The sequence below is a fragment of the Diplotaxodon limnothrissa genome, linkage group LG20 (assembly GCF_057381915.1).
Source record: "Diplotaxodon limnothrissa isolate DT_005_m linkage group LG20, D_limnothrissa_male_GT1.1, whole genome shotgun sequence".
NCBI classification, from domain to species: domain Eukaryota; kingdom Metazoa; phylum Chordata; class Actinopteri; order Cichliformes; family Cichlidae; genus Diplotaxodon; species Diplotaxodon limnothrissa.
The window spans coordinates 1071748-1088030 of record NC_140615.1 but is presented as its reverse complement, the minus strand read 5'-3'; the positions used below and the strand labels follow the sequence as shown (position 1 = coordinate 1088030).

Sequence of the window (16283 nt, the reverse complement as noted above, 5' to 3'; positions counted from 1 at the left end):
GAAATATATTTATTTAAGCATTTCGTTGTTTAAACTTTTGCATTCAACTGAAATGTTGTTTTCATGCAAAAATGTCACTGATGTTTCAGAGATGCATGCTCATGCCTCAGCAGCATGTCTTTTGATCTCCAACCTTCAACCACAAGTTTAAAACTGTTTCTTTGGCATTGCCTTATTGTATGCTGCATGCACTGAATTCCAGTATGTAACTGTCATTACAAATGTTGCTGTGATTAAGTCAAAAGTTTGCACAAAGCTCCAAAAATATGACTTTATATGTCATCAAATTTTAACAACAGTAGAGAAACAAATGAGAAAGAAGTATTTGAACCAGTATAATATGCTTGTGGTGGGTAACCCAACGAAGGAGTCAGTCGAGGATGAATAAGTTTAACAATTTCCAAAAATCCACAAAGAACAGTAAACCTCATTTTAACCCTTGTCCTACTTTTAAGCCCACTTTCTGTTAGTGTTCTTTTGATGTTACCAACCACAAAAGCCAGAGACGTCATGTACTGCAGTCTAATGGTCTTGCAGATATTCTGGGTGATTTAGTCATGCACGGAAACATCTACTAGAGAGCTCACAGTTATGCTGGTGTCCTGCCTGATGCGGTTTCATTAGAACTAACAAAAGCGTTTCTTTTAATAAAGCAGCAGAGCCACTGTGGTATTTTAAAATGCTATATCTTCAGTTTCAAACACATTGCTTTCCTCAAAATATCTTGTAGCTGTGAACTCCTCGTCCAGCATATGATAAAGCTCAGTCCTTTCAGCTGAAACTGCTACTGACACTAATGATTATTTGGAATAACTTGTAGTTTCCACTTTTTTAAACTCACCTTGTATCACATAAGCTGGAGTGGGACCTGCTGCTGCTGCTTCACTCTCTCTGGCTGTGTTTTAAATTAAGGGCCACACATTACCTGGTGTTAAGTTCTGCTAGGGAAATTTGGCAGATATAGTGCAGATACTGGTTTAACAACTGCTGACAGCTAAACCATCCTTAACTTGTTAGTTGTACTCTGCACACAACACAGCCACAGAGCATGTATCTCTCACTGTCCTTTGCTTCTGCTGTCTTATTTCATGACGTTTAACCAAGGTTACTTTATCTATAACAGTTTTTTTTGTTTCTTTGTTTTACTGTTTAAAATGTACGTTTTAAATAAAAGAATAAAATCCCTTTTCTCTGACTGCAAAGTCTCTGCCAACTTCCTCAGAGTCTTCGAAGCTCGCTGCATGGCACAGCATCACCACAAATGTCTGATTGAAGTGATGGATTTAGGGTAAATCTGACCCGCAGGACATTCCCCGCATGCCTTCTTCCCCCGTGTTTCTGCCGCTGGGTAGGTCAAGTATTCGCTGGAAAAACCCAAATTAATCCCAAACGAGTGTGACGCTCGGGGATGTTGCCTTGTGGAGGCTCCACCCCTCGCCTCGGAGCGTGTGGTTCCCGTCGCTCCTGTTGCTGTGTTCCTGAGACTGAGAGTGGTAGTAGAAAACAACAGCTGGGCCGATAGATCAGACGGCTTTGGGGCATTTCTTAATTTTCAGACCATTACAGAAGCCTCCTTTAAACGTGTGAGACTCTATATGGACAACCCGATCATTAAAAAGAGCTCCAGCTGCTTTTTATCAAAACTCAAATTGATTTGGGGATCCGGTCCCGAGGAAAGCTGCTCCTGACAGGTGCGCAAAGTGCGCAGAGAGGATGGGCAGACGTGAGGCGGACAGCAGAGACGCAATGAACACTAGCGGACGCTCCGAGCTGGGCTGCCTGCAGGACGCGGCGTCCAGCAGCCAGCATGGCGGCGAGCAGTCACCGAGAATGGACAGCCGCCGTGCCTGCAACGCGGAGAAGCGACAGAGAAACATGAAAGTAGGCGTGGAGGCGCTGGGCCAGGCATCCACAGCCACAGCGTCCATTGAAGTAAAAAAGCATCAGCACAAGCACAACTTAAAGCACCGTTATGAGGTGATGGAGACGCTGGGGAAAGGCACCTACGGCAAAGTGAAGAAAGCGGTGGAGAGAGCGAGCCTGAAGACGGTAAGATGGTCACCATAACCCATCATATTATACTGCCTCAAGCTTTTCGGAGCTGTGTGGCTGAAGGACTCGTTATTTCCTAAACAAAGGGCGAAATGTGGTGAAAGGAAACGATAAATTATCAGTTTCTGAAATTGATCTGACCTCCTAACCTCGTCTGCTGACCCTGTAAAAAGCCTATAAAAAGTGTAATGTGATTCCCATGCTTTTACTTTTCGCCTGTGTCTTCATGCGTCTGTGCTTGCGTGTTGCACTTGCCACAGTGTTGCTCAGTGGTAATTAAATATTAATTTGAAGGTGGAAAGAACTTCGTGGGGGGCGCTCTGCGTGTGGTAGGATATGCGTTGATCCTGAACCCATTTCTTGTGCTGCCAGCTTGAGATGCCTTTGGTCTGACTCACTCAGCAATTGAAAAAGGGGATAAAATCACTACAATAGGTCTGCTCCAACTAGAGTCTGACCCCTAAAAACCCAGACTTAAGCACACACACACAGAGAGCGAGACATAATACCATAACAAGTTTCTATTTAACTTCACAATCTGAATATCTAGGTTAAAACAGAATGTGGTGCCAGATTAGTTTGAATAATCGTGGGTTTATGTCTGGTCAGACCTTAATCCCTCCCTCTGTGCTGTGATCTGAGAGGACGGGGCCTCATCAGTTTCCTTTCTGGTTTATTTGAGTAAATAAACACAGTTCCATAATCTGATTGCGACAAAAAAGATGATCCTGATTAGAGTGAGTTTCTCACAATTTGTCTGGCTCCTTCAACTGTGATTGCCAGATCTCCTCACTGATAGTAACCCCCGCCAGGTGTGGAGACGTCGTAGCCCTCACCAACTAGAAAATGTCTCAGTATATCAGAGACTGCCTACCCCCCTTCCCTCAACCCCCACCAGTTTGCTTACAGAGCAAATCATTCTCAGCCCTCTATTGTACACCTATGACTGCACACCAACCCAGCCAACTAATGACATCGACACGTATGCCAATGATGTCCTGACGGTGCTCAGAAAATAACCTGAAGCTTAACTCCCTTAAAACAAAAGAACTCATAATGGACTTCATGAGGCAAAGATAGGTCTACTCCCCACTCATTATAAATTAAGAATGGGTGGAATCTGTAGAATCACCCACATCTCCATGGATCTCACCTGGAGCCACAACACCCTGGTAAAGAAAGCCCAACAGCAGCTTCATTTCCTCTGTGTCCTGAGGAAGAATAACCTGGACCAGAAGTGGCCTTCTACAGCTCCTCATTGGAGAGTGTGCTCTTCTACTTCCTGGGTGTTTGCTACGCAGGGGCCACAACAGAGAACACGAAGCCTGTGCAGAGCGTAATTAACATCACCTAAAACATCAGTCACTGCCCTCTACCATCCCTGGAAGCCATCGCCAGATCCTCCTATCTCAGGAAAACCAGGGCCATCACAGGCGACCCTTTGCACCGCGCCCACCACCTGTATGACCTGCTGCCTTCTGGTTGGCGCCTCAGGTCAATCAGGTCCCACACCTTCAGACTCAAAAACACCTTCTTCCCCTGGGACATTCAGACTGTCAAAAAACACTTTCTCCCCACACCCCACCCCTGCCCAATCACCTCACTAATCTGAGCCATGGCCTGAGTTACCCTCATCACTCATGCCACTCACACACGGACTCTATTCATACCAGGTCATTTCTTTGCACGACTTTCAAGCACTTTGCAACTTGTTTTCTGTTGTGTACAATTCAATTCTATTCTATATCTTAACATGTAGTGAAGCATGTATAAGAGACTGCTGGTAGGATACAGAGAGATGAACAAGGCCATGTAGAGTGTGTGTGTGTGTGTGTGTGTGTGTGTGTGTGTGTGTGTGTGTGTGTGTGTGTGTGTGTGTGTGTGTGTGTGTGTGTGTGTGTGTGTGTGCGTGCGTGCGTGCGTGCGTGCGTGCAGGGTGAGTGGGTTTGGTAGGACAAGGGGGAAAAGCTGAATTCCTTGAGCCATTAGCAGGCACATACCAAGGATTCTTTGAAACAAAACAGGCATTATTTTTGGAAACAAGGCTAGCGGGCTGTTTTGTGAGCTTGGGGAGATGGGAGAGGAAAGCAGGAAGAAGAGCAGGAAGAGAAGGCACTATGAGTGATTTTATATTAAGGAGCTCACTTGAGACTTGTTCCTGTAAAGTGTCTAAGTGGTTTTCCTGTGACGCTGCAAGAAAGGAATGTAAGTCATCCTCATGAATGCACAGGGTAAAGCAAAAGGAAAGATGAATAACCAGCCTTGGTTATGCAAGCTAAGTATTCTGTGGTCACTTACCCTGGTTTGGAGCCTCACTTGTTTTTAAAGCTTAAATATCGTAGGCAAGAAAGAAAAAGAAAAAAAGGAATTGAAGCAATCAGATAATGCCATCAGAAAAAAATTCTTGTTTCCTTTCTTGCATTTAATGTATATGTCTTTGCCCAGTTTCCCATCAGTTCTGCAATTCCTGGTTAAGGAAAGGGACGGCTTAAGGCTGTGTGTAGATGATTGGAGGTCAAGGGTCACTCTGGCAGGAAGCCTGTATAATTCTGCCGCTAAATCGTTCACAGATGCAGCAGGGACCTTTAGTGATGCTCAGGCTCCTGGGATACATTTGTGTGTTTGTGAGAATAGCAGGGTAGGAAGGAAGTTGGTGCACACCCCAACCCCCATGATGACTTCATACAGACAAACACACCTGCAATAAGTCAAGACTGGAGTCAGCAGGAAAACAAGAAGGGGATGGGAAAGCTAGTACATCCCTTTGCACATCTAAAATTGCCATGCCATCATAATATAGGCCGTGATGATGTCAGAGAACGCCTGAATGACTCCCACATGCTGCGTTGTGTTTCCTACACATTGTTGCAGTTTGCATGGTTGCAGTTTTTAGAGGAAACGATGAGATGTTGTTGGTGAGAAGGATACTTTAGAGGTCATATCTCTGCGTGATGCATCTGCAGGATATTTGCAGGCATAAGGGTGAGATCACACAAACAACCACAGCTTCCTCTACTCACACATGGCCCCTTGAAATCAGTCAGATAAAATGCTCACTTTGCCCTGAACCATACCCAGAGGGTCTGTATTCCCTGTGTCATGTGTCACTTCAAAGTCTTGGTAGTAAATTAGAGCTGAGACGGCAGTAGAATTTTTTGACTCCCAGTCTATATCTTGACGTGTCTAATCCATAACTTTTATCTGTTATATTGCACTAAATCATCCCAGTAACTGATTTTACAGTCTCCCCTTCTCTTCCTCACATTGCTTTAAGTATTTGGGTCATAAATGGCTCTTTAGTGAGCATCAGAATCTGCCTCCCCAACTTTTTAATATCTGCCCTTCAGCTGATGACCTCATAAATCAGAAGGTCACTTCAGTCTCAGGGGTTCCCTGGATGGTGTTCGTGTTGTGTTGCATAACTATCATGGTTGATGGAGCGTGCGAACTGTGTCTCTTCCAGTTTTTCGGAGACATTTTTTTCCCCCCGCCAGCTGAGAAAACTCGAGTTTTGACCTGTGGAAGCTCACCCACAGGGACATGCAAAATTATACAGCGCATGTTTCGTCCCATGTTTAAATATCAGCCTCACAAATTAGTCCCATGGCTTCAGCTACTTGTTATATTCCACGTCTCTGTTGTCCTTTGTGTATTTTAGGCACACTCCGATGCCTCATTGTCTGCCTGCATGCACTTGTCTCGTCTTTGTAAAGTGTTGATTATGTGACACTTATTCTATCCAACCAGTTTTATAGGTTTGTTTTAGGATGCATGTTTTTATTGCGGGCCTGCGTGTGTGTGTTCAGAAGCTTCGGGTTGCACTGGTGTATGGGATTAAAGAAGCAGAGTGTGAACACTGCAGCTGTCAACCTTCTGCCTCTGAACATCTCACATCACGAGATCTGCTCTCACCATGCAGCCTTTAAACCCACATAATCATGTCTAATACCCAGAGATTTTATTAGTGTATGAGCGTGTGTGTTTTTAAGCATCAACAGTATGTACAGTATGCCTTTGTTTCGATGTTTGGCTGTGCAGATGATGCATGAACTGTCTATTTATTTGTTGCTTTGATGGAGGTAAAGCAGAAAATGGTTAAATTTGTGTGTTTTCTGAGGAATTTATGGAAATTAAATCTACTGGCTCAAGTTTTATTACTCAGTCACTAGATTTAACACATGGTGTATGAAATTTGGACACAACCTTTTTTGTATAATATCCTCTAAACTTTGTCTTCCTTCCAAGGTGGCGATCAAGTCAATCCGCAAGGAGCGCATCACCGACGACCTGGACAGAATTCACATCCAGAGAGAGATTGAGATCACATCTTCACTCAGGCACCCCAACATCATACGCTTCCATGAGGGTAAGATGACACTGACACACCTTCCCACGTAATCAGACAATTTCATAGTTTGGTATCCAGCTAGCGTTTAGGCAGTCAATATTTTAAAGAAAGTCAGTTGAAAGGTATTAAGTTCCACAACACACACAGCAGCATTTACAGCAGTGTTGTTTAACAATGCCAGGGGCTAAGGGATAACGCTGGTAATGCTCACAAATCCTATTTGAAGCCCAAAACCAACAATGACACGACCCAACTAAGTATTTCCTATTTGTACAAAGAATCGTACACATGTCTTCTTACTCTGTTCCATAAACTTGCATTGTTGTCAAATACTTAAATTAAAATCATATCACTGATGCACTAATTTGGGAAAAATATCCCAAAACTACTACAAATACCACTCTGGGTCAATTCAGGCTAAACCACCAAAATACTCACTGCAGCAAGAAGTAATCTCCCCAAAAATGATTTGCTAAAAGCTACAGCACCCAGAAATGAAACAATATGATGGAAAAGAATTGTAAAACTTCTAAAACAGCCTTGAGAGATGGTCTTTGGTATCTTGTTTCATCATCTTGTAGTGTTACTTAACAATAAAAATAGAAGATTTTTACCCTTATTCACTAAAGGTCTCCCATTTATTGTTGGATGGGTATTGTTGTTCAATAGAACAAATGAGGAGGATGTTATAGTCCATCAATAAGATAAAAAATTCCAGTTAGCCCCACACCTGTCACTATACTTAAGTATATCATTTCGATTGGTAGCCATTCATCAGGTGAGACTCTTTTAAAGTTGTACAAATGACAGAAACTGCAGATATTACTGTTTCTATGAAGATTTATTGAAATCAATAAGCATTTGCATACACGGATTACACAGGAGTTGAAAACCTACACAGCCAAAACATCATTAAAGGTTTCTGTTTTCCTGTGTTGACAGTGTTTGAGAGCCGGGATAAGATTGTGATTGTGATGGAGTACGCCAGCAGAGGAGAGCTGTATGATTACATACAGGAGAGGAGGCGACTGCCAGAAACAGAAGCCCGCAGCATCTTCAGACAGATTACATCTGCTGTCCACTACTGCCATAAGGTTTATACACACCAAACAACCTACCCACATGTGTTCTGCAGGTGCCCAACAGGAATACATTACAAGTTAGCAAATTGCACACAGGCACGTGTGCACACATGCAAATACTGTACCGCTTAAACCAATAAATCCTAATCCTATTACTGCAGAAAAACTTGACTTGAGTTTTCACATCTCTTTGGGTTAAGAGCGCATTATAAGGCTCGATTGTTCTTTACAGTCACACACTGACACATTTAACAAACGCTAAATGAGCCTCCTTCAACATTACTGTAAGCCTTGGCATAGAAACAAACACTTCTTTGTTTCTCTGATTTATTGTTGTGTACATAAAATCAGGCCAGAAAGCAGGAATTATCGAGGAGTTATTAAGTCCTGTTTAAACAGAAGTGCATTACAGTGGAACTTAGGATATCTGCCTGACTGTCAGCTGAGCTGGACATGGAAAAAAAAAAGGCAGTTGTTTTGCTTTTCTTATTTTGGCAGTTTGGACTCTGTGTGAATCTGCTCACGTTAAACTTATCATTCAGCTTCTGCGTCTCTGTGGTGTGCAGGGTGATGGAATTTGGGCTCCTCGTGCCCTTGAATATTGTCCCAAAATAGACATGAATGTTCCAGCGTGAATGAATTATTGAATGTGTCTCAGAAGTATGCGGTGCACATGGAAAGACGAGCAAGGCTTCACGAGAAAAATGGAAATAATCGAGGGCCATTCACTGCTCCGTTCACAGGCATTTTAAATGATAATAAGAATATTGACCTGATAAACCACATCTAACCATATGTGTGTCTGCCGTGCTTGCACACATACACACACAGTGCAGTTATATGTAGCACACAAAGCACTGTCTTAGGTCATTGGCCCTTTCCTTCACATAAGAAGAGAATTTAATAAATGAAATAAAGTTTGTTTAAGACAAACTGACATGAATGTTTAAAGTGTCACATGATTTCCTGGGTGACCACACCTAATGAGGTACTACATATGCAATTTATTTTGCTACAAATAGTGTAGATTTTGAGTCATCTGCCTTTTCCTTGCACACTTGTGCTTAATGCCAGTCGGCGGCTCAAACTGTCATCCGATGAAAAAACAGAGCACCTTCTCATGCTTGAGAATAATTAAACAGTCTGATGATCTTCCTTCAGACTCTCCAAGAGCAGGACCTCAAGTGTGTTTCTCCTGTCTTGCAGAACGGGGTTGTGCATCGAGACCTCAAGCTGGAGAACATTCTTTTGGACCAAGATTTGAATGTAAAGGTAGGATCCTAAGAAAATATTGTGCACTAACTGAGTCATCTTCCCACATTTCCTGAGCATTTAATGATGCATAATTCATAGTTTCCCATTATCATCTGATCCATGCTACGTGGATTTTTTTGCCACCTCCAACATAAAATGCAAACACAGTGTACTTTCAGGATATATGTTGAAGCATTTTCTACCCAGAGGAATTTCAATGTGTTGTTGAGCAATGCACAGTGAATGTGAAAAAACACAATGTAAGGCCTTACAAAAGAACCCAGGGAATATTTCTTGCCTTATTTGGGCATTGTTCTCCCTATATCAGAGCTGTGCATGATCAGCAGGGAATGCCGGGAATTTAGCGACAATCTTGAGGATTCATGCCAGTCAGGGGGTTTACGTATGTGTGCTCTGTCTGTCAAAAGAAAACGCTATGTGCAGACTTCTCTGCGGGTCTTCATTCACTGCCAACCACATCACCGGAGGTTCACCGCACCGGCCTTTCTCGGCATCTGCTGCAGGAAATGACCGAGGCTCTGTGCAATGCGTTGTTATGTCTGCACAATAGCTGCTTAATGGCATCTGTATGGGGCAGAGAGAGGTGGATATGTGAAATGTTAGGTCATGTCAAGTTTAAAGTAGAATATTAGTCTGTAGAGTGTAACTTTGTGTTTGACTTTGTTTTCGTAAGCATTTGGTATTCGTTCATTCACTCTTCCAGCTTCATGAAGAACTGTCTCACTATAGGCTGAATGCATGCAAACATATGGGAGTCCAAAGAAATGTGCTAATTGCCACTGGATATATATGAACAGTGAGCTGGCTTGCATTTACAGTGTTGTCTTCTTCAATGAGGTCTTTGTTTCCCCGTATCTCTCTACCATGGAAGTGAAGCTGTCATTGTGAATATTTTTAACACCACGAGGGCTGATAGTGAGCCAGCATGCATGTTTATAATCTTCGCAGATAGAGGAGGGACACAGTATGTCTGCGTATGGCTTTCGGAGCCTCGAGTGAGTGATTGTTCCGTTACGTGGGCGTAAGCAGCCTGATGCTTTTGGCCCGCTCCCCTTTTCCTCGCTCACACTTACTCTGGCAAAAGCTCAGCATACCTGCAGTATTTTTGGCTCCTTTAAAAGGAATTGCTTTTGAGTTATTGTGTATTTTCTTTCCCACATGACTAAAAGCTTTCCGTACATAGTCACTGAAAAGGAATTTAGATTGCGTGAGGCCGAGTGCTAAAGTGAATGAAACTCAGTGCAGGATTCAGTGTGAACTGATTAGTTCACTGTGACATAAAGTTTGAGATATCAGTGTTTTGAGTTTGTGGAGAGACATCTGGACTGAGATCTGTTGTCTTGTAATGTGACAGTTACGCCATCTATGATTCACAGTGTCACATGAACCTCTTGTGTTTACTTGACACAGAAAATGAGCGCAGACACATCCAGCAGCTGTGAAAGCTTTGAATAGTGTCAGCAGTAGGAAGAAATAAAAATAATTATTAACAAAATATGTTAATTTGCATTCTTTCTTTTTTGCAGCTGGCTGATTTTGGCCTCTCAAATAATTTCCACAAGGGCACGCTGCTGCAAACCTACTGTGGAAGTCCGCTCTACGCTGCCCCAGAGATCGTGAAAGGGCTCCCATACCAGGGACCAGAGGTTGGTCAACATGCTGTTAATTCCCAGCATTATGGATGTTAGGTTGCTTTAAAATGTTCACAGAATAATCAGTTTTGTTTACTGCAAGACTGGAGGGCTGCTTTTGGTGAGATTACATCATCATTTAATGTCACCACATGTGGCTGGTTTTCTTTTAAAACAACAGCTTTCTAGTACATTAGCTAATTCTAACAACTTGCATTGTGGGTATTGTAGGCACCAGATGCTGGCATGAAAAAAAGCTCTTTAAAATGTAAAAAAAATTATGATGTCGCTGGTTCTGCTGCATTTTGTGTCTTTCATGAATCCAACATTGTTATTTATATTAGTGCAATGCTAAATTACACTAATTTAGCAGTGTAAAATTCATATCTTCTGGATTAGTGTAGCTTTAAACCACAGTACATCTTCTTTTGTTCATGAATATGCTTTAAAATAATGTAATACTTCATTCTGTATGTGTTTGTGTCTTAGGTGGACTGCTGGGCACTGGGGGTGTTGCTGTATGCCCTTGTTTACAGCAGCATGCCATTCGATGGGGCCAGTCACACAAAACTCACAGAGCAGATCAGCCAAGGTCGCTATCGCAGACCCAACCCCCCCTCTGGTAAAGCTTCATAACTTTATTTTTTATATATATTTTTAAAGCTGTCAAATGGGATCTGGTTTGTCAGCGTAGTGGCCATAAATAACTGTTGACTCTGTCCCCTCCAGATGCCTGTGCGCTCATCGGCTGGTTGCTGACAGTGCGTGTGGATGAGAGAGCCACGATAGAGGACGTGGCTAACCACTGGTGGGTGAACTGGGGATATGAAGAGAGTGTGTGTGACTGCCCATCATTTCCACACCAAGAGTGCCCCTCCCCGCTGCTGGCTCGCTACATCGACTGGCAGAATCAGGTTGCTGCTGCTAGCAGTTTGACGGTGGATGCAGACTGCCTGTCCTCAGACTCTTCCGGTCTTCCTCAACACGCTTCCAACCCCTTTTACTTCAGCTTACCTCTAAAGCACGAATGTGGGGGAGGTGCAAGGGTGCGCGGTGGAATATCGAGTCTTAGGAAGTCTCGCAAGGAGAATGCGATTCCCCAGACTGCACAGGGAGCTTGCAGTGACGTTTGTTTAGCAACTGCTTCTTCCGTGGTGATTTCCTCCACTTCCACTTTTGAAAGAAAAAAGCCCAAAGGTATTCTGAAACACCAGAGAAGTTTAGATTCAGTCTTTCACACCCCTCCCAGGGATAACTCCCCCTCTCAGCTCTGTAACACTGCACTGCAGCCCTGTCGAACACACAGTCTTACTCATGCGTATGTTGACGTCCTATCAACCAGCCTTCTGTCTCCAACTACATTCAGTCAGCCGTCGTCCAAAATGCCCAAGAAAGGGATACTAAAGAACTTGTATGGTGGGGAGTCAGGTTATGGTTCCTCATCAGACAGAAGGGGCTCAGGTGTAGGAAGTACAGACAGTAAAGCAGGTGAGTCCTGTTCCCACAAACAACAAACATGTCTCCCTGGAGTTGAAGACAGTCCCACAATGCGCACAGAAGCAGTAAGAAGACGTAAGGGTATTTTGAAACGTAATGGAAAGTTTTCTCGCAGCCTGGATCTTCCTGACAACCACCAGTCGTCTCCCTCTCCAACTCCTGCGATATTCCCAGAGGCTCTGCAGCATCTCCTCCAGACTGCAGGGGATGCTGAGGGCCGTCATAGCCGCCCCTCTAGTGTTGTGAGCGAGGATAGCCTCTTCTCCTCCGATTCCTTTGATCTGCTGGACCTTAGCTCCCAGTCACGTCGCAAGATTTTCTCAAGGGGGGTGCGGCACAGCTCAGAGGACGATTTGGAGCAGCTGAGAGGCGAGGCGGACAGGGTTGTTGGACAACGACAAACAAAAAAGGAAATGCTGTAATACGAAGCGTATTAGAAACTTTAGTGTGCTGAAAAACTGGGTTTAATTCCAGCTCTTCAGTTCAGTTTTATGTGATAATCAGTGCCTGCGATCTTGAAAAGACTTCATGAACTCTAGAAAGGTTGTATCTCAAGTACACAGACTCTCATGACCATTGCACTGCCGATGTAAAGCACCATGTCTCAGCATATTTGCAGCGATAAATTAAAGTGTAGCCTCTGACTGTTTAACTGTGTTCCTCCAAATGGGACCTGATTTCCAGCAGTTTGCAGAGACAGGACAGAATAGTCTGTTTAATGGACTCGGTCCGACCTCACCTGCACAACAGACTCTCCTTGTAGATTTTTGCAGATTGATGGTGACAACTCTCAAAATCTTTGTCTGAAGGCTGTCATCTGCTAACATGGTAATCCACGCATCTTTGATTTATCAAGAATCATTGTATGAGTAAGTCAAAAGACTTAAAGATATTTCCATCCACCTGCATTTTTTGACCATTTTGGATATAAAATCTGAGGTGTAAGTTCAGAAAAAAAGAAGAAAAAATACTTTTAAAGTTCAAAAAAATATGTGTGTATTGATAACAGTGAAATGTGGCAAAGTGCAATTGAAACTAGCTTTTTATACACTAATCGTGCATGAAGCATGTCAGATAGAAGCATACAGTATATATGTGAGAACTAATGGCGAGGGGGAGCATTAGTTAAATTAATATATGAAACAAATGTAAATATAATTTCATTTTTTCTGCATTCTTTGGCAGTGCTACTAATTTTGCTGGTGATCTTTTGTAATATATAATTTGCACACTGTTGTTCTGCAGTGGTTGTGATAACACCCAGCAATAAATTTAACATCATCAGCTACTTATACTCAAGTATCCACCTTCATGCAGTCACACATACATATGGAAACAGATATGCATAGAAGTTTGCTTTGAGCTTAATGATTTTCTGAAATGTGTTCAAATGTGTGCAGTGTTTGAATGGAAACTAGACTGTAGCAACTTCTGTTATGATGATAAATTCTGCTCAGTTGACCTTTGGGATACTTTGTGGCAGCACTTTATAAACCTTATATAAACATTGCGACATGGTTATAGCGCACTAAAATGTAGCAGATATCAGGACATTTTAAGTGTTCAGTATTAACCTGTATAATCTGTCAGCAATTCTAATTTCTCATCTGAGAATAAATTGTGTTTTTATTCATTATCTGTTCACGCATCATCCTGCTTATGTTTATCCACTGTGGGCTTGCACAAGAGGAGCTATGGTTGTTAACAGACACTTCACATTGGTTAAACCCCATTTGTTAAATGTTTATATTCCGCTTATCTAAAATGCTAAAGAAAGTAATGCCGATGTCAATATTTGTTTTCAAGTATATTTATGCCACACAGTGTTTCACTGTGCACAGTTTGCTTCTTTGCACCAACACACACAGTGTGAATAGCAGATAGATCACATTGCTTTTTACCGTGACACCACCTGTGCTGCTCTGGATGTTTAGGTGATGTATGCAGTAGATGTATGCAATATTAAATCTGTGATTTTCATACTGTGAGAGGAAATACAAAGAATTCTCTTTAACTTTTTTATTTTATTTTATATTTTTGTTTTTCTGGGTAAAATAAATTATTTGAATCTGAGCAGTTTGCAGTGTCTTTTCTGATGAAACGATAAATAAAATCAGCAGCATGTTGTAAGACGTATTGCATCTTGAACAACCATAGAGTTTGTACTCGAAAGCAGGGATGTTAGTTAGTTTGATTATTTGTCTGAGTGTGGAAGACAAAAAGATGTCTATTTAGTTACCTTGCTGTCTTCTGTGTTTCTGTCTCCATAAACTCAGCTCTAGTTGGCCCACAGATTGTTTTCATAGTTTTTAATGGACTTGGTTATAAAAAGAAGTAGGCACAGTTTCCTTCTTTAAATGCTCTACAAAAAGGAAACATTAACTGTGGAAACAGCAGATTTGAAAAAGCAGGTTTCATTAAACAGTTATTCCAATGTAGTGTTTTGAAAGCCTGTCCAATGAGTAAACACTTCATAGATTGTTGTTTGGAGATTTTCATTTTAAGGATTACATTTTTCTGTATGGATTAAAAAAATGCCAACATCTTCAAAACAACAAAACTCACCAGAAGGCCTTGTTTAGATGTGAAGAAGCCCGGCATGGTCTTTGATAAACATTATTATTTTATACCATTCACTTGCCTGGTTGTAAATTTCTTTAAGTGTTCTCCCCATTTTAGGACACTGTATATAATTTGAATTGATTGATTGGAGAAAAATTTGGCCAGCAGAGGATGAAATCCAGAGCAAAGGTCAGATGGTGACTTTTCACAACACTCCTCATATCCCGTCAGTCTCATGGGGACTATTTTGTTACATAAGAACCACCATTTAACTGTGCTGAGCTAATGTTTATGCTGCATGCACAGCGAGTAGATGAGTAAATGTGATACAGCCTTTATCTACACCCAAGACTTCTGGATTCTCAATCATTGCTTAAGATGGGTTGTCATCAAAACTACTGTACTGGGAGGTGATTTGAAGAAATATGTTTAAATCATCAAAACATCCATCTATCCACGTTCTTCTTCTTATTCAACTCAGGGTCAGTGGCACAGCTGGAGGCTCTAGCTTTGAAGTGCAAGTTAACCTAAAATGCTTGTATTAGGACTTTGGGAGAAAGCTTGGGTATCCAAAAAAAGCCCACAAGGGCATCGAGAGACAAACTGTAGGAGTGCTCCAGAGGGAACCGTGCTAACCACTGCACTGCCATGATGCCCAAACATATAAATTCCTGACTATTTAATGACGCTTTAGACTCCAAATTGTGATCTATGTCCCAAGGCACGCTCATACAGTATAGGATGTTTTTAATAATGATTCTCTTACAGTTGAAGGTATTGCAACATTAGCCCCTTTAAGACAAAGCACCGTTATATTTAATGGATTTGTTCCAAGCAAATTATATTTATTTATTTATTATCTCATTTTTCTGTGTTATTTGTCTGGACATTCATTAATAGGCACTACATGATGATTATATGTTTGCCTGTGCAAAGATTTATGTTGCTCACGTGATTGTTTTTGTAACGCAGTGACTTTATGAACAATAACGATTGATTATTAAACAGCCAAATTTAGAATTAAAAACAGCTGTTTTAGCTTGTGGTGTTACACAACAGCACCTCATCTGGATACTTCAAATTTCTCTGAATTCACACATTTGTTTTAAATTAGGGTTAGAGTTAGGGGTTATGGGGAAAAAGCCAGGAGAGGATGGGACAAACACATATGGCTTCAGGATGCACTGTACAATTCAATAGCAAGACATCATCGGTTACCACAAATAAAACAGTGTCTTTCTGCCTCTGTCATTCTCTTTGGTTTGTTTGAGCGTTTGTTTTTTAAATACACAGCAAGTGTCTCTCTCTCTCTCTGTCTGTCTGTCTCTCTCTGTCTGTCACACACACACACACACACACACACACACACACACACACACAGAGAGAGAGAGAGAGAGAGAGAGAGAGAGGGGGAGATCATTAATACAAAGCATTGAAGCCGTTTTTGGATTTTCACTTGTTGGCTTTAATATGAACAGTCACATAAAATTCATTCCAGTTTTTTTTTTTTTGCCTTTGCTTCAATTAAGATGTTTCTTTAAATCTACAACAGCTTCCTTTTCAAAAAAGTTTACTGACATAGTAAGGAAGTAGCTAGGGACCTCAGTGAGTATGAGCAACAATAGCTTAGGGACAGTTTCTACAATAAAGAGGATTTCATCATCTGCTGTTCGTCAAAAAGTGCCGTATTAAAAACAATTCAGCAGACCCTCAGAGTGCGGATACAAACTGTTTTCAGCTGTAGAGGTAGAGGTACGCTTCATGTACTTATCAACATACAGTTTAGCGGAGTGGATTAGAGTGCATTGGTGCTTGGGCCTCTTTTATTTAGCACGG

General features: G+C 41.8%; 1 protein-coding gene across 1 annotated transcript; it reads left to right on the top strand.

Annotated features, from left to right (window-relative positions):
• Positions 1 to 1550: 1550 nt before the first annotated feature.
• LOC146610165 (NUAK family SNF1-like kinase 1) lies at positions 1551 to 12498 on the top strand. Its single transcript, XM_085344904.1, has 7 exons — positions 1551 to 2049; positions 6298 to 6418; positions 7343 to 7494; positions 8689 to 8754; positions 10284 to 10403; positions 10878 to 11010; positions 11118 to 12498. Exons 1-7 carry the CDS (start codon positions 1714 to 1716, stop codon positions 12305 to 12307), a joined length of 2118 nt encoding a protein of 705 aa, XP_085201030.1. The 5' UTR covers positions 1551 to 1713; the 3' UTR covers positions 12308 to 12498.
• The last annotated feature ends 3785 nt before the right edge of the window (positions 12499 to 16283 follow it).

What these genes read in the sequence shown, in the direction of transcription:
- LOC146610165 (XM_085344904.1), top strand. Translation starts at nt 1,714, where the DNA reads ATGGGCAGACGTGAGGCGGACAGCAGAGACGCAATGAACACTAGCGGA. An exon ending in ACCAAGATTTGAATGTAAAG is followed by an intron (nt 8,755 to 10,283) that starts GTAGGATCCTAA and finishes TCTTTTTTGCAG; the next exon opens with CTGGCTGATTTTGGCCTCTC. An exon ending in CAGACCCAACCCCCCCTCTG is followed by an intron (nt 11,011 to 11,117) that starts GTAAAGCTTCAT and finishes TGTCCCCTCCAG; the next exon opens with ATGCCTGTGCGCTCATCGGC.